We start from the raw sequence: 18,167 nt of genomic DNA, 5'->3' as shown, positions 1-18,167 counted from the left end.
TAGGAAGGCTTAGGCTGGAGAGGAGGGGGAGGATAGAAAAGCTTATTTAAAAACCCCCAACATTATAAAGTGCATATTCTATGTGCACATACAAAACCAGCGGGAGGCATTGGGTAGGTGAGTGACAGAAACCAGCTGTAGAGCTGAGTGGTTTTGTTGTTTGTGTGCTCTAGCAAGTCAAACATCACCTGCAGTTAATTCCATCCACCCGTCTTCAGCCCTCCCCCTGCCAGACCAACAACAAAACCCCCAGCTCCCGAAAAAACAAACAGTCAGAGGAACCTGGGCTAAAGCCAGACCCTTGCATGTCAAGCTCAAGTGCAAAATGAATATTTCACAGCTGTGTTATAAAGCCCTGAAATGAAGGCTTTGCAGTGGAACTATGACAGCCCCTTAAGTAGAATAGTATACTGTAATTAGTGTTTTGTGTTTAATGTGCCAAACAAAGCACCACAGAGCTCAGTGTAAAACTTCAAGCCTTTGTTTTTCTTCAGCAGTAACAGGAGATCAGACAGCATGTTCAGATAGTGGATTAAAGCCTGCAACGTGTGTGCTAGTCCCTGGAGGTTAAACGTGCTTTCTTGCGGTGGGGCTCAGGGGCAGCAAGAGAGATGTACAAACAGGGCCAGCTGTGAGATTTGGCACTCTGTGTCAAATTTCACTTATGTAAGAAATAGACAGCCATTTCTTAAATGCTGACGCTGACAATGTACAGCTACGATGCATTTTCACGTATCAGATGCCAGAGTGCATTGATAGAACTTTTCTGTGTTGCAGCACGGAAAACACGTTGGAGTGTGTGGTGGTGCTGAAAACTCTGGGAGCAGAATATAGGCAGGTGGACGTGAAAGCGACAGGGCTGTTGTGAAACTCTGGCCTGATGTGGGAGCTCCTTGTGTCAGTGTCTGGCCAGGACTGAAGAGTATTGGGGTCTCAAGTCCAGCTGTAAAAGCTTTGTTTTAATCAAAAAATCTTTAAGCAAAAGAAGATGATTATGTAGCTACTCGTCAGACAAGATGGTAACTGATTATTTGTTGTGCTAGGGAAGGCTTTCCAAAGTAACCCTCATGGGTTATGTATCTCTGGGATTTCTGTGTCCACCGCTTTCTCAGGAGTATGTGCCTTTGCACATACATTATTAATATGCCCACATTCAGGCAGGAGAGGAATGAGGGCAGGCACATTGTGCAGTGGATGATAGATGAACTCTGGATATTGTCTTTTCATGCTGACTCGGTGGTGCTTGTTAATTAAATAGATTAATAGGTTTAAATAGATTCAAATGTTAACTGTGTTATACACGAGCCCATGGAAAAGCTTTTAGAATAGAACTCGTCTGCATGTGGACATTTATTGAAGTAGCCATTTTAGAGTGGAATGGAATAATTGTGCTGTGAGAACTTCCCCTGAGGATGCTCTCGTTCATGAATAAGTCTCACAAAGTCATGGAGAGGAAGGGGGAAGTTGAAATCAAACTGTTGATTCAAGAATAGGGTTTCCCATTCCATAGGAGAGTAGAAAGGAGAGAATGCGGGCTAAGTTTCCAACTGCAGAGTAGCAGGAGTTCATATCTGTGACCTTGTTGAGCAGGGTGACCTCTTCGCTGCTGTCTGTAAATGATCATACATGTCAAAAAGGCAGATTGAGTGTAAGGTATTATTATGAAAAAAGAATGGACAACAAAACACAAGACTATATTATTCTGCTGTGTGAACACTTGCTGTGACCACATCTTGAAAGCTGTATGTAGTCTTGGTATTTCCTCTTCATCTCAGGAAGGATATAGTGGACTTGGAAGGTGGCTCACTGAAGAGCGTCAGAGCTGATCAAAGATATGAAATGGCTTTCAGGAGAGCCATAAACTGAGTAAGTGAAGACTCTTATACTTGGCACACAGATGACTTGGGGTGATAGCATAGCTACTTAAACATTCATGAGCCATCTAAAGATGGTAGATGGGGATTGACTTGTCACTCTCTCTTCCCGTACAAGAACTAGGGCACATCAAATGAAACGAGTAGAAGTGAGGTTTAAAACAAGCAATGAAAGATGATTTTTCTTGCAACATGTACCAGACTGATGGAGTTCATTGCCAAAAGATGTTGTGAACACTAAGCTTTTATAGACATAGTGGATAAGTTCATGGTAGAGGACTCTATTGAAAGAAGTTAAAAACTGAGAATATCTATTTTGAGACTGGGAGATTGACAGGAGGTGAGAAAGAATCAAATTTGCTTTCCCTTACTCTTAAACTTTATCCATATATTTGTTTATGATACTGTTCTTCCTGGCATTCCTCCTTCACTTATGGCTGTAAATGGAAACAGGAGCCAGGACTAAATGCTGGTGTCTGATGCAAGATGGCCAATCTCATGAAGGCTGGAACAGACATGTCTGCTTGCTGGGCATGGTTTTCCCAGGCTGTAGCCTCCTGCCTAATGCCGTAGGTACTGGGACATATGGGCAGCCGTGTTTTCTCCCGAGGTGATCTTTTTGAGCACTGGAGAGTTGCATGTATCCTCTCAAATGCTTTATTTCTTTATTTCAACACTTAAATAAATTGTGTTTGTAGACAATGATGAGTTTTTGGGCTCAGAAGAGAACGTGGATAGTATTAGAAGGCAGGAGGTGAGATGCTCGAGTCAGAAAACTCTTAATTTCTTGAACATATGAGTATGGGGAAGAGGGGCTGAAATACTACTGAACTCTACTTTGTGTTTTGCTTGCCTGGGAAGGGTGATGGGGTGGGTAACGGCATCATTCAGCCTACAGCTGAAACTCTGAGGGATGCCTGGTGTCAAAAATGGCTTTCTCTTGAAATTTTCTTTTCCTTCCTTTCTTTAAGATGAAGCCAGACTGCAGAATTCTCTTGTGGGCAAGTGGGCATAGACACAGGAGCTCTCATCCAGCAGCAGTGGCTCAGCAGTAAAACAATGCAGCTGTAGGGAGAGCGCCTGCGAGCTCAGGTCAGACGGGACTGGCACTATGACTAGGTTTTACACTTTGGCACCCATTTTGGTGGAAATGATTACTGTTCTGGGTGTGTTAACTGCTGCTTTCCAACAGTGTGCTGCCTAGATGTGCAGACCACAGTGTTTGCCTCCTTGTACCTCCTGTGTGGTTTTGCAGTGTAAATGGTCCCAAAGGGATGCAAACAATGGGAAGGAGAGTGTTTGCAGTGGGGGTAAAGTTGGGCTGATCCTTCAAGGATTTCTGTGTTGTCTTTTTAGCATGTGGAAACAATTGTTTGTGGTAACTTCCTCAAAACAGCAGAAAGAGCTTGCACAAGTATGAAACTTACTCTCTGAATGCTGGGAGCAGCTGGCCATGCATCTTGTTTCCTGAAAAGACAAACAAGGCTGGCAGGAGCTGTTTATACCAGCCTTTCCAAAAGGATTATCTGCACCTCAGTAGTAAAGCAGAAACGACATGGTTTTCTCATACGAGGTGGGCTTTCCCCTCGTGCTGCGTGGGGCCGTGCCCAAGGGAAGCAATTGGACTGCTCTCAGGCATGCCCTTTGACTTCCAGGTGGGATTGGGCTGCAGCAAGACCCCTCTCCCTGGGACGGCCTGGCTACCATGAATACCTGTTGGTACCTCGAGTCCTGCGATTCAGGACACTGCTGGTCTGGTCCTGCCAGGTGTGGGAACTATCTGATGATCTTGGGATCTGATGTGGAAGGAACAGGGTAAATTACCTGCTTAGGCACTAAAATTTCTTTACATGTTTGTGCGACTCCGAGCAGCCAAATTTAGGTTTAAGCCTGTAAAATGGGTGAATATCAGGTTTTGCAGGATATGTGTTAGCTGCACAGCTGATTCTGGTTTTGGTGCTTAAGACTGTGTATTGAGCCTCCAAATTTGAAAAAAAAATGTTGACCTTAAAGGAATGGAGATGGGGTGGTTACAGGTAACGTAGTGCAAAGTGAGCTGCAGAAGCACGTTGCATGTGGATCGATAACACTTGCAAGTCACATAGAGAACCTTGGCTGAAAGTGCCAAATACTATTAATAGAAGCCTCAAGATGAAGAAACAAATGTGGATAGCTAGCCTCCTCTCTGCGCCTCTAATTTAGGTGCACAAAATGACAGGTTTAATCCTGCAGTTGTTTCCAGTCTTGAATGAGGGTGGTGAGGTGGCCCACTGATTGCCTGTAAAGGCCTGAGCAAGCAGTGACGTGTCTGACGACTGCGGGAAGCAAACTGGGCCAACACAGGAGCTATTGGTAACAAACATGGTGTCTCAGATCTGCAGGGGGACTCTCCAGGTCCTGTGGTTAGTTCAGGTCAGACTTGGAAAGGTGTGTCAGGGAATTTATTTCTTATTGGGATGTGCTGAAGTACCCCCTGGGAGACTTGTATGAATGGCAGTGGTTATGGCTGTGTAGGACTGGGAGACTGTGCTTGCCACATGAGGAAGTGGGTTCCTACCTTGTTGTAAGTCATAACTTTGGAAGTGGGATAATGGCAGACCTGTATCAATAAATTTGCCCTTTACTGACAAATCTTAATTCCAGATTAGGGATTTAAAGTTGGTGTACTTCTGCCCTAGTTAACTATATTAATAATTTCTTCGATTTAGCTGGCAAGTTGAGAGGAATCCAGTTTATATTGTGTTGTTGCCTATGATTTTTCTCCTTGAAATGTTCTTTTGTCAAGTTTTCTGACAAGGGAATGACTATCTCTTCCCTTTATGTCACCTAGTCTGGAGGTTGGTCGTGGGCATAAAGCTGTGGTGTGTTGTGGGCAAGGTAGTGGGAGTGGAGCTCACGAGTGTCATAAGACTGAATTTTAAATTTGCATGTACTCATGTTCGAAGCAAATTGTTTTTAATAGTCAAGGATTATCATGTGGAAGTGGTGTAAGGGCGTCCATTGGATAGGCTCATGGGGTTGCCTTTCAAATTCTTTACATTAGGAAGGTTTTAAAGCTAAGACTAGGAGCGAAAGAGGGGGAGTCTTTTTCAGAAGGTTCGCTATGAGTCCCTGGACACAGGTTATCTGTTTCTCTGGCACTAGTTCTATCAATAACAGTGGTATGGCGTCGATAGTTGTCTCTTTCTAATGGAATGAGTGATCTGTTGGAGAGCAGAAGATGCTCACTGGCAGTAGAATAATTGGACCTGAAGACTGAGCTACTCCTTTTGTGTCAAGCTGCGGACTGACCATGGGAGAAAGGTAGACTTTCCACCTCCTAGCATTTCCACAAATAGTCTGTTGGCAGAGCAGCATGGGGCCTCTATGGACCCTAGAGTGAGAGAGGAAGCTGGAGCAAGTGTGACATTGTGCTGTTGCTGGGGTGAGAGTGCCAAGATAAATCAGTGCTCTTCTTTCATTTCTCTCCCTCTTAAAGATGAGGAGGGAGGGGACTTTTCCACACCACCAAGTACAGGGTGGGTTTTGAAGGTATAGCTGGGTTGATCTAGTTGCCAGTGAAAGGGGACAGTTTTTCTTTTCCTTGGCTTTGAACTCCTTGTGGCTTCCCCAGGCTGGCAAACAGAAAAAAAAAACTGCAGCATGGTTTTCTGCTGGTTTGGCCTGCTGGGCAGGCAGTTGCCATGCTGGTGCTGGTGCCAGGGAGATGGCAGGGATGTCCCTGGGCTGAGTGGGATGAGGGAGGAAGGAACTGACCCCTCCAGAGCAGGCAGCTGTAAGATCAGCTCAGCTGTGGCGCAAGACTGCATGCTGAGAGGCTCAATATACATCCTCACAGAGCAAAAATGTATCTGTTGGTGAAAGTAGGTTGCTGAATTGCTGCTGCATAGCTGCATAGCCACATAGCCAAGGTCACATAGTGTATTTTAGGATAGTTGCAATTGCAGCCAGCCTGAGCTAAAGCCTGTGCTGAGCAGCGTAAACACAGCATTGCTAAATTGATGTTTGCTGACAGCATCAAGTAATTGGTACCTTATCTAGGTTGGAGCACTTGAATGGCACATGTCTCTTCCACTTCCTCCTTGCTGTCAAGAATGTGGTTTCTATAGGAATTTAAACCTCTCAGTTTGATGGGTTGGGAAATGCTGATATGGGCTGGAATCTCAGCAGTAGAAGCATTGGGTTCTTCTTTCTGTGTATTTGTGAGGCTGCTTTAAAAATAAATGTGTTTTGAAGTATTGTTAACGAGCCTGGAAGAGTGGATACCCTCCTAGCCTCCCTCCCTCCTTCCCCCCACAACATTTTTGTTCCAACTTAAACAAAACTATTTCCTTTCTTTACTGGTGGATTTGGAAATGAGTTTTTAATTGTATGTTCTCATACTAAGCAGAGTTTTGTAAAAGCCATGTTTCCAGAGATACTCATTTTGCTAGGGAAAGGGACAATTTGATGTTCTCTCGTACTGTCTCAAAGTATCTGGGGTATATTATTACTAAAAGGGAAAAAAAGACCAAGTTGTTCCAGGTACTGGGATATGAAATCTTCCACTTTCCACGTCACTGATTTGAAGGCAGGCCATATTTGAACTGGCTAAAGCATGGATGGCTCACTAAGTGGTGGCTTCTCAGCCCTGCTTTGCCTGTTGAAGCAAGGTGGTTCTCTATGTGGGGTTACTTCTGTCACTGTCGCTAGTAACCTGGGCCATCAGCTCAGTGGGACCTTATTTCTTCACCCTGCAGCTGAACTCCTCAGGTCTGGTAAGCTGTGTGGTCAGGGTGGCGTGAGGAACCTGCCCTGCCCTTGCCTTTTGTGCACCGTGTTGGTGTAAATGCAAGATGTTCATCTTCAGGGCAGCTGTTAAAGATAGTAGTAATTATGACAATAGCAATTTCTTATGGCACGTCCATGCCCCTAAGGCCCTAGCCAAATATAACTTAGATGATGATAATTAAAAACAGAAGACCGTGACCCAGTAAAATCCGTGAGTTTGGCAGGGACAGCAATGCTGAGGAGGAATGTATGCATCAAATAAATAATAAATAAAATCAAGCTGTACAAATGTAAAGGAAAGAGAACAATTTTGTGTCGGTCAAAACAACCCCAGGGCTGAGAACTGGTTTGTGCTCAGAGGTTGAGCACTTTCATACCACAGACCAGGTTTTGTGTAGTGTAATCCCACTACAACCTTTTGCTTTCGGGTAATTGCTAAATTGTGATGCTGAGTGCTCCTTAAAATATTGTGTGTGTCCGTCTGTCTCCCTCCCTTCCCCTTTTGTTTTTGCTTTTCCTAGTTTCTACCAGAGAGGCTTGCCTATGAACCTTTGTATCTTCCAATTAGCTCTTCCCAGTTGCATTTCTTTTCTTTTCCTAAAAATAGTTGAGATCTTTGCTCAGGGGGGAAAGCAAGCATTTTGAATTACTGTCTCTTGCGTGGGTCATTGGTATGCGGGCTTGTGAACCCAGTCATGTAAGCTGTTCTGTCTCTTGAAATTCCTGGGGAGGGATGCCCTAGTCCACTGGATGTGATTTTCCATTCAAACACTGTGGGAAAAATTGGCTGTTCAGTTCCTAAGAATATGGGGCTGGGACCAGGCTGAACCACCTACCGCTGGATGGAGGACATAAAGAGCGGGTCAACCTGGAAACAATTTTTGGGAAAGAGCTCTGGAGAAAGCGGTTTGCTGCTCTTGCTGGGAGGGTGGGAATCACTGAGCAGTGAGTATGTATCCCAGCTTCTCACCAGTACTATTTGCTGCTTGCACTTCTCTGTCTTTGCAATGCTTTGCAATGTTCTGGCATAGACAAAGTAATCAGTGGATTGATAACTCCTCCTCTGTACCCCAGCAGGATTTTACTGTGCCTATGTTGAAAACTGAATAGGGTTGCTTCTGTAAATTCAGTGAATTTTTAGGAGCTGTGATTCTTCTCAGTGCCAGTATGAACCAGCATGTGTGTGTGGGTCCATTTGAACTGCACTCATATTTCATAATACTTCTTTTGTTTTTCACATGCACTAGGTGACTTTGGAGAAGGTGTTGGGGATAACTGTGTCGGGAGGCAGAGGATTAGCCTGCGACCCGAGAACTGGCCTTGTTGCTTATCCAGCAGGGTAAGTCACTAACCGCATTCTTCAAAGGTAAGGTAAAGCAGGAGCGGTGTATCAACGTAAAGATTCAAGGTGTTTCCACTATAAGGTCTTCTATAGGGAGGCTATTTACCATTCTTTAGTCTTCTAACACCAGAGAATGATGAGACTCAGCACTGTTGGTGTGACTGGCAAGGGAGAGGGATTGTATTTTACTTGTCAGGTTTTAATGGGATCCCTTTTAATGCAAACTCTTTCCCTGTTCTTTCTCTAAGCTGGGTGTTAAATTGTGGGCTTTTTAACTATGCTATGTAGTGTGGTGAACTTGCCTGTAACTCCGTGCTGTGCTCAAGCCATGGAGCCAGGTCATGCTTTCAATGAATTGACAAAAGCCTTGTTGTATATGCCCTGCAATTTATGACTTACTCTGTTCCTCATCCAAATGTAGAGAAGGATTTCAGGCGACAGCCCCTTTTATGTGGGGTCTCTGGAGTGCAACACATCTATATACCACAGTCTTAAGTCCAACTAGAGATATCTGGAAGGAGACTTTGATGGATAGCAAAAGAGCTACCTTGAGGGAGGTAGCTGAGGGCTGGAGAGGTGGCTTTGTGAGTTGCATGTTTAGCAAAATCATAGACAGCTCCGGCCAGATCCTGATCTTGCTGAAGGTAGAGCTTACTCAAAGGGCACGTGTCCATGGAGGAGCAGAGCATGTCATTGTTGCTGATCTGTGGGATGGGACTTATCTGAAAGAATGAAGCCCCTGAAAATTTTTAAAGGGGCCATGAAAGAGGCAGGTAGAGGTCTCATAATAGATGGCATTTTGAAAAGCTGTGGAGGAAAAAGATTGTACCATGCCAGTGGCAACGTGGCTGTTGAGATGGGTTATATCTATGACCTAGATGAAAAGATACGATACTGTAGTGGGAACAGATTGGGAAGACAGAAGGGTGACTCTTCAGGAGAAGCCATCACTGCCTAATGTAGCACTATGTGGGGGTACTCCACCTGGCTGGGGTGCAGAAGTCCCTATGAGCTTGGCTCTTCCTCCGAGCTAGTTTATTCTGCTGGTCAGCAAGCTGAAGAGGAAGAAGGGCAGTATCTCCAAGTGGTGTTGCACAGATGTACTCTTAAGACATGTAAGCTGGAATTAGAAGAAAGGAACTTCCACAAAAATTATAGATGACATTTTCAAGTGTGCAAGAAACAGGCTAGCCACACTTAAGGATTCTGTGTTTGTGGCCACAATGAGAGATGGGGTCAGTAAAACTGATTTTTGCCAATCCTGGTGATACCCTAGTTCACAGAATCATCGTGGTTTGGAGTAACCTCTTGAGATCATCTAGACCAACCCCCATGCTCAAGCAGGATCACCTACAGCAGGTTGCCCAGGACCATGGCCAGGCAACTTTTGAGTATCTCCAAAGATGGAAACTCCACAGCCTCTCTGGACAGCATGTTCCAGTGTTTGACTACTCTCACAGTAACAAAAAGAAAAAAAAAAAACAAGAAAAAAAGAGTGAAGTGTTTGGGTTTTTCCTTTTCTTTTTCCTTTGTATTCAAATGGGATTTCATGTGTTTTAATTTCTGCCCATTGCCTCTTTTTTTCTGTTACTGGGCAGTCTGTTAACTGCAGACAGTTTGAGATCCGCATCTGCTTTTGACAGCATCCTTTATGCTTGAACCGTTTGGAGCCAGGCAAATATATTCCAGTGTGTGTAGCCTCTTTCTCTGCATCTTTTCTGATGCTGAATATGCCCACACTTGAAGAGGGCAAGGAGACTGAGAACAAGTGCAGTAAACAGATGTTTTGGGCTCATGCATAGCTAAAGATAGATTAGTTTTGTTAATAGTGATGTCCTCTGATGAGCTTCTGCTTGCCTAACATTGATTTAATCAAGCATGAGGACACCTGGGGATTCTTTTGGGTAATTAAAAGGTTATGTGGTTCCTTAGGGCTTTACAGGGGAATTCCTGTTCTTACTTGTTGGTTGTGGCATCTCATGGCCTGGGCAGAAACATATGGAATATATCAGGTGTGTGTTGTAACAGTTTAATCGCTTATGTGACTTGCTGCTTTTGTGCCACGGCTGACCCATTTTGTGATGCTGTTGCAATTTGCTGCAGTCAAGACAATCTCTAACAAAACTAGCTTTAGTTAAGGAGTCAAAACATGAGAGGCATGCTGGTGCAGAGGTTACTGAGTTGATGCAAGTTCAGTTTGTTGTTGGTTTTTGTTTGTTTCTTTCGTTGTTTTTCTTCTCCATTCTAATTTCCAGAAGAATCCTGGCTTTTTGTTTACTTTTGTTTCTGTTTCCCAGAATGGTAGGGGTTGGAAGGGACCTCTGGAGATCATCTAGTCCAACCCTCCTGCTAAAGCAGGTTCGCCTAGAGCAGGTTGCACAGGACTGCATCCAGGCGGCTTTTGAGTATCTCCAGGGAAGGAGACTCCACAACCTCCCTGGGCAGCCTGTTCCAACTTTACCCTCAGAGTAAAGAAGTTTTTCCTCATGTTCAGGTGGAGCTTCCTGTGCTCCAGGTTGCGCCCGTTGCCTCTTGTCCTGTCACTGGGCACCACTGAAAAGAGCCTGGCCCCATCCTCTTGACACCTGCCCTTTAGATGTTTATAAGCATTGATAAGATCCCCTCTCATCCTTCTCCAGGCTAAACAGACAGAGGTCTTTCAGCCTTTCCTCATTACAGAGATGCTTCAGTCCCCTAATCATCTTTATAGCCCTCCACAGGCCTCCAGCTAGACTCAGCACCACTGATCACAACTCTCTGAGCTCTGTCCTTCAGCGAGTTTTCCACCCACCTCACTGTCCACTCACCTATCCCACATTTCCTAAGCTTGCCTATGAGGGTGTTATGGGAGACATTGTCAAAAGCCTTGCTGAAGTCAAAGTAGACAACATCTGCTGCTTTGCATCATTAATTTGTTTGAATTTGCTGGAACATCTGAGCTTCTTACATGAGGCCGATGTAGCAGACTGGGTATGGCCCATGCACGGTTGGTTCCTGACCTGTCCATGCAACTCGGTCACCTTCAGGTGTGCTTCAGGTACTCCAGTGATTTCCTCAGCCTTCTGCTCATCTACTGAGGTTTTGCAATCCTGACATGCAGATGCCTTGCTCGTCCAGTCTGTCCTACCCCTAAAAGCTGAATTTACGTCACAACTCTATTTTCCTAAGAAGACTTTCAACCTAGATTCATTTGGTTAAGATCAAAACAGTTGCCCCAGGCATCCTGACTTCATCTACACCAGGCACACGGATGCGTGTGAGAATGAGGACTTGTGCATGAGAAGCTTTGACATTCTTTGAGCAGAATCTTAACTCTGGTCTATGGTTTGCCTGAAGTAATTTTTTTTTTTTTTAAAAAATTGCTTTTCTGGATTTTCTCTTTCCTGGGGTCAGAATCTCCTGAAAGAAGCAGTTCCCAGTGCAACCCAAGCTTATTCCAACTCCACAGTTGTGCCAAAAAGCTGAGTGTTACATTATTATTTTCTTTCCTTCTCACTGGCTTTTGAATCTTTTGTCCTTTATCTTCTTTGACCCCAATGAGGTTTTTGCTCCAGCAGTGTGACAGCAGCTTTGCTGACCCTGGTATTGTTTTGGTGGGATGCTTGTGTTATAGGAGGCTTTTTCATCATGTATGCCATAAAGGCTAAAGGCACTGAGTGCTGCTGTTCTTATGCTAGCAAATGAAATAAATCCAAAATTGCTTAATTTGATCTCTGTTAGGGTTATGCAGTGAGTAACAAAGTTGGTCTTGTAGGAGGAGTGAGGGGGACGGAAGCGTATTGTATTTTTTACTTCTTGTGGCAGGACCATTGCTCCGTCCTCCTTTAATTTTTTTTCCCCTTTGCTTTTTCCCTGCTTTTCTCTCATTATGGTTTATTCTTTTTTTTTTTTTTTAAGTAGCTAGTTGAGGTTCTGTTTCCTAGAAACAAGAAAGGAAACAACGCTAAGAAAATCTTCTGAGGATGACTAGCATTAAAAAAGGAAAAAAAAAAGAGAGTCGGGGGGAGAACATCTACCCATTTAAATTCTAGACCAGCTGCTCAGATAGCTTGAGTCAGCTTATCTGTTCTTGGGATTGTGTTTGCTGTTGGTTTTTAAGCCTTGTAGGGTGGGTATGACTGACTGATTTATTTCACTTCTCTTTATTCGTCTTTCCTTGGCTCTCAGTTGGTCATGATAGCCGGTTGGCAACCTTGCCTTCATGTGAGGCACTTGCCTGCTTGAGGGAGCAGCCTGTGCTTTTTCCTCCACAGGAGCCGGGAAGCAGTGCTTCATGCTGTTCGGCGTGCAGTGTCTTTTAAACAGCGTTCTGTTATCTTCTGGCCAGCTTAAGCCTCTCTCTAGCTCTGCTCATCAATTCCCAGCCATTCTGATAGAAGTCAGGGATTTTTTTATATTAGTATTCCTTCCTGGGGAGGTTGGTATTTGGTATAGGGGACATGTAATGAGTCGATTGGTCACAGCTTGCATATTCTTCCCCCCTACCTTCAGCTCTCTAGCATAGCTCTTTACATACAGCAGCTCCTGCTGAAGGCAAACATGGGTTTAATATAGTGAATCTTCTCTGAGACATAGTGAAATGAATTTCTTTGGGTTTCTCTCAGAAATCAATGTAGCTGGCACAGCTGCAGGCACCTGGCTAGCTCTGTGTGCGCAGTACATCTGCTGAACAAATGATTTGGATGCCCCCATATTCTGTACCATTTCAAAATGAATCACCCTTGTTTGTAGATAGGGAGGGACAATAAAAGGAGGAGCTATACGATCAAAGTTAAGATGAACATACTAAGTTTTTTTCTTTTGCTGCTTTTTGCCACAAGATCTTGTTGAAGACCTAGATTTGTTCTTGCTTCAGCTTTATCACCTCGAGGTTTTTTTGAGATAAGACAATGTCTTGGTTTGAAAGACAGGTGTCTGCGGAGGAAGGCAGGAACCTCCCTTGAAATGGAAAGTGCAACCCCCTTCCCTCCAGATTATTATAATTTTGAAAGTAACAGGCCTTCAGGCAAAGATATGGGGAATAGGAATAACAGTTCTTTACTAATATATATATATATATATATATAACACAAGGCAGGGAAAAACAAACAACCCACTGGTTTACACTGACAGAGTCAGAAATACAACCTGACACCCTGTTAGGGTGGCAGTAGCAGTCCGATAAGATGATGGCTGCAGTCCTCTTGAAGCGATGGGTATAGTTCTGTTGAAGCAGCGATCAGGTAAAAGAGTCTGGTCTTCCTCCGAAGGTCCAGTGGTAGGTAGGTAGCTCTTGTCCTCTGGAACTGCAGTGGGGGGAAAAGCTCCTCTGGGAATCCAGTGGAAGAAGGCTGCTAGGGTGTTCAAAATCTCAGTTTTTATTTGGCGTGGACTGCTTGGCTCCTTCCCCCCGGGCGGAGCATCTCACAATGGGATGGGGAGTCGTGAGGCAGTTCCTTGATGGGCCATTAACAGGAGATAGTCCAGGAGCGAGTTATCGATGGGTCAGGCGATAAGGCATTGTTGTGCCCATTAACAGGAGATAGTCCAGAGGGGGGAGGCCGGGAGCACCGCCCCACCCGGTCTCAACAGCTCCTGAAGATGGTAATAGAATACCTTTTTTTCTTTTGGCACGTTTTACACTGTAACCTAGGACAGACAACTAATATTCGGAATAGAATAATGGTATGATGTGTTCAAAATCAGAAAATGGCACAGCTGCCCGGGTCAGATTTTATTTCACTGCTGCTGTGCCATGTGTGTTGGACATAACTGCAGGAGCCTCACGTGTGCCAACCTATGCTGCAGCAAGATCGAGCCACAGTCTTCTCGTTTCACTGTGTCTACCCCTGTTCCACCCCTTGTCCTTGGCTGGTTTGCAGTACTGAGTGGAAGCCTCTTAACTCTGTTAGCCCTTTTGACTCATGTCTCTCCTGACTCCCTGTCCGCAGATCCAGGGAGCAAGTGTCAGGTCCTGCACTGACAGGGCAGTGACCACAGTCTGTGTCACAGTGAAGGGAGGAAGGAGAGGAGTGCAGTGGGAAATGAGTGAATTGGTTTTAATCCTGCCAGGAGTCTGCTCAGCACGTGTGGAGCTGTCTCACATAATTGAGTGGTAAATCCCACTGGAAGCTGAAAGAGTGAGGATTTTTCTTTTCCAGAAGTGGTTGTTGGTTTGTTCCCAAATATTTCTTTCTAGTTCCAGTAGATGGGCTGTAAGTCTTAAGTGGTTTCCAGCCCATTCACGTGTGGATTCTCTTGGAAAGTTTTAATCATCATTTTCCGTCATTATATAGATAGATTGCTGCACAACATAGTAAATTACCATCTTAGAACATGGACAATGAAATCCTGATTTGTAAGATGACAAGTATTCCTGCCTTATTTGAGAGCATATTTTTCTTGACTTATTGCTCGCTTTGCTTGGACACCACAGTTGCCTTTAAAAAGCTGGAGGTTCGCAGAAGGAATCAATTTCTTTACAGACCCCTTTTGGTACGCGTGCAGTTTGTGCAAAGCTCTACTGCTCTGTGCAGGTACAGTTCTTCACTAATTTTTCCCTAGCATAAATGCTAATGTTATTGGGCTGAATCCCAAATGCAGCTTAAATGGGTACAGGAACATTGAAATTCTTGAAATGCTGTGTTGCCAGTAGATAAATCCAATTCCACTGGTGCTGGCTCCCTCAATTTTACTTTACCCAAACTTCTGAAGGAGAATTTCTGGGCCTTCTTTGTATGTTCTTTTCTAAAGGTGTTGTAAAGACTGTAGAACCTACCCTAAAATAAAGAGAAGTTCTCATCTATGGTTCAAAGTAAATTTCAGCATCTTTGGCCAAACCAGAGGCAGCTTGCTCAGTCCTCTTTAAAATGGGACGGTTGCTTTTCAAGGGTTAGACCTCTTTCCCCTCCCCATCTCCTAGGAATCGGAACTGTTGTTAATGCATTTCTTGTGTGAGGCTACTGTGCTTGTACGTGCCATCTGGGGAGATTTCCAGCTGGCACAGTTGTGGTGGTGGACCTGGAGAGGAAGATAAGAAAATCCCCTTCGCTGAGATTGTTAAACACAATTTGAATTGAAGATCTGTGACTGCAGCTGGGTTTGAGTTGGGCCATTACAACCAAACCAAATAAATTTTTCTGTGCCAAGAGGGAACGACATCAGGCTTCAGTGTCCTGAAAGTGTCCAAAAAGATGATGAAAAGTAGCCAAACCCTTCCCTCCCTTTCCTTCCCCAGCAATAGCAGATCTTTCAGAAAGAAGCAGGGATGCTTTGTTTAAGTCTTAAACCTCCCTGTCTTAAACACCCACTGGAGGGAAGGGAGCATAGCTGTGCTGAGGCATGAAGACCTGAAGTGTAAAATGCTTGCTTTTGCTTCTTGTTTTTTTTAATGTAGATTAGACAAGGAGGGTGGGTTGAGGAAGGCTAATCCAGTCTTAGTTTCTGGCAAGTAAGCAAACTCTTTGCACTTGGGACAAGAGAATGGAGATCCCCTTTGCAACAGTGCATTATTCCCAGGCCAAAGAATCATAACTTTGATATTTTAGTTTGCAGAGGTGGATTTAAAGGGCTCTGGCCTCTCCCCTCCTCTCTTGCTGTTGGCCTGTGAGATTCACAGGTAACAATCATGCAGTCCTGGAGCAATTGCCCTTTTCCCATCTAGGGAACCGCTGTGTCTGGTCCTGAATCCCCATCATTGCACTTCAGACAGAAAAGACCCTGCTGAATGGAGCAGGCACAGTCGTACTCATCTGAGATGTTTCCGCATGCCTGTACAGCTAGGCAAGAATTTCTACATTGATTTTTGCTTGGTTTCCCTTTTTGTGAGTGATGGAGACTCTTCCACATTGAATCCATGTCTTTAATAAAAATGCAACTAAAAAGTAGAGTTGTTTGCTGAGTGATTGTGTATTGATCCACTTCAGCTGTAATCTCGCTTCATTTGGCAGAAGAGGAGATAGAAAAGCAAATAAAGCAGTACTAGCAATCACCTAGAGCCGTGGGCAAACTCCCCTGGTTTAAGTCCTTAGCAGAATGGAGTCAAGCTTGTCAAATTGACTTCCAGGCAGTTTCCATCAGCCAGCTCCCAGGCATGTAGTGTGCTCATGGGCTTTTGATGTCATGCCTAATTAATTTAAAATCTTTACCTGCGACAAACCACTGAGGATGTAACATTTGGTAGAATCTTAAATAATGAGATAGGTGCAAAGCTCCAGACCTGCAGCAAACCTGTTGCCCAGCAGTAAAGGGAGAAAAATAGGACAAAACCTCAGAATAGCTGGGCAGAAAAGCTTCTTACTAAACCAGAGGGAGACTGTGTCAAGTCTGCCGAAAGTGCTGCTATCTGTGCTGTATGTGCTGAAGGCTGCAGTCTCACTGCTGGAGGGAAGGTGTTGGGAGAGCAGGAGTCTTTGACTCCAAGAGCTTGGCTGGTGGCTGGGGAAGTGATTAGTGCCATCTTTGTCAGGAGTGGAGTAGGTTGAAGCTCTTGTGGTGGACAGTGGGAATCTTGTGGGATGCATGGCCTCAGACCCTGTGTGACATTGAACCTTGTGTTGCACTTGGTGTTGAAAAACTAGTCTGGGCAATGCTGCTGTTTGGTATTGCCATCTCCCTTTGAGACAAGCTGCCGTGTTGTACATAGAGCTGCTGTTTTGATGTACACAGAGCTTCTGGTTACTTCTCCAGATGCCGTGTGCTAATCCAGCCTTCATGTTACAAGGGGCGGGGGGGTCGCTGCTCTCTAGCTGGCTGCTACAGCCTTAGGACAAATAGAGATGAAATGTGATACTTTGTCCCATAGTTGCTATTTGAGGATCTGGCAGCAGCAGTAGGTCTGATACAGCATCCTCCCTCAAGCCACCGGGTACCAACGTGCCAGTTTATCCCCTGTCTTTCTGCAAAAGCTATGCGACATGAGCCCTTTCTCCCCAAACACTTTGTTTGTACACCCCATCCTGTGCTCATCCATGCTTCTGTGCTTCCTCTTTTCTGTCAGGCACCAGGAAAGGGCTGGACTCTGCAGCCGTGCTCAGTGTAGGAGCGTGCTGCTGGATCCTGGTGTGGCTATAGAAACCCCTCCGAAGCGAGGAGCAGCAGTCTGCGCTTCCTCTTGCAGCCCTTCCAGTGGAGGACCCACCCTGTTGACAGACAGTACCCACTCCCTGGGCTCAGGGATGGATCAAAGTTGAAGTCTGGTGACCCTTGGTAGAGTTTGCCACTGTTTAAATAAAACCACAAACAAACACCAAGAAAAAAAAGCAAACAAAAAAATTACAACAACCCCAAACAAACCCCTAAAAGCCACAGCAGGAAGCCTTGAGCTGTTTGGATTGCCATATGTTTTTTGACATTTATATTGAATAGAGGATTTTTCAAGGGAATGGTCCAATTGCAATGAAACATTTTGGGAAACGTTTCACAAATTTGTTCACCAGGAATTCTGTGGAGAGAGGGAGTGTATAAGTGGGAGCAGGTGCCTTTTCGCAGAACAAATTGCCAGAGAGCATCTCATTGGAATGTGGGCAACCCTGCTTTGAGTTGAGCAGAAAACTGGGTTCAGTTCAGAGATGAACTGGTAACTCTATTCCTCCTTCCCCTCCCCACCTTCAAAATTATGGGGTGGAGACAGAAAAATTATAGAATCATAGAATAGTTTGGGTTGGAAGGGACCTTGAAAGGTCATCTAGTGCTACCCCCCTGTAATGAGCAGGGACATCTTCTACCAGACCAGATTGCTCAGAGCCCTGTCCAACCTGACCTTGAATGTTTCCGGGGATGGGGCATCTATCACCTCTCTGAGCAGCCTGTGCCAGTGTTTCACCACCCTCATCATAAAAAATTTCTTTCTTATATCTAGTCTAAATCTACTCTCTTTTAGTTTAAAACCATTACCCCTTGTCCTATCGCAACAGGCTGTACTGAAAAGGTTGTCCTCATCTTTCCTGCAGGCCCCCTTTAAGTACTGGAAGGCTGCAATAAGGTCTCCCTGGAGCCTTCTCTTCTCCAGGCTGAACAATCCCAACTCCCTCAGCCTGTCCTCACAGGGGAGGTGTTTCAGCCCCCTGATCATTTTTGTGGCCTTCTCTGGACCTGCTCCAACAGGTTCATGTCTTTCCTGTACTGAAGACCGCAGAGCTGGATGCAATACTGCAGGTGGGGTCTCACCAGAAGTATGTTGTTCTGGATTTGTTCTGTATGTT

At 44.8% G+C, this 18,167-nt stretch overlaps 1 protein-coding gene across 4 annotated transcripts in view; it reads left to right on the top strand.

The window, feature by feature from the left end:
- Nucleotides 1–18,167, top strand: part of MAPKBP1 (mitogen-activated protein kinase binding protein 1) — a 97,411-nt gene that overhangs the window by 20,320 nt on the left and 58,924 nt on the right. For all 4 annotated transcript variants that reach the window (XM_086462112.1, XM_086462110.1, XM_086462109.1 and 1 more), the window contains exon 2: nt 7,892–7,983. In XM_086462112.1, coding sequence (XP_086318238.1) covers nt 7,892–7,983 — 92 coding nt within the window. The remainder of the gene's footprint in view (nt 1–7,891; nt 7,984–18,167) is intronic.

The sequence above is a fragment of the Leptosomus discolor genome, chromosome 3 (genome assembly GCF_034619465.1).
Source record: "Leptosomus discolor isolate bLepDis1 chromosome 3, bLepDis1.hap2, whole genome shotgun sequence".
NCBI classification, from domain to species: Eukaryota; Metazoa; Chordata; class Aves; order Leptosomiformes; family Leptosomidae; genus Leptosomus; species Leptosomus discolor.
This window is presented reverse-complemented; position numbering and strand designations above follow the sequence as displayed.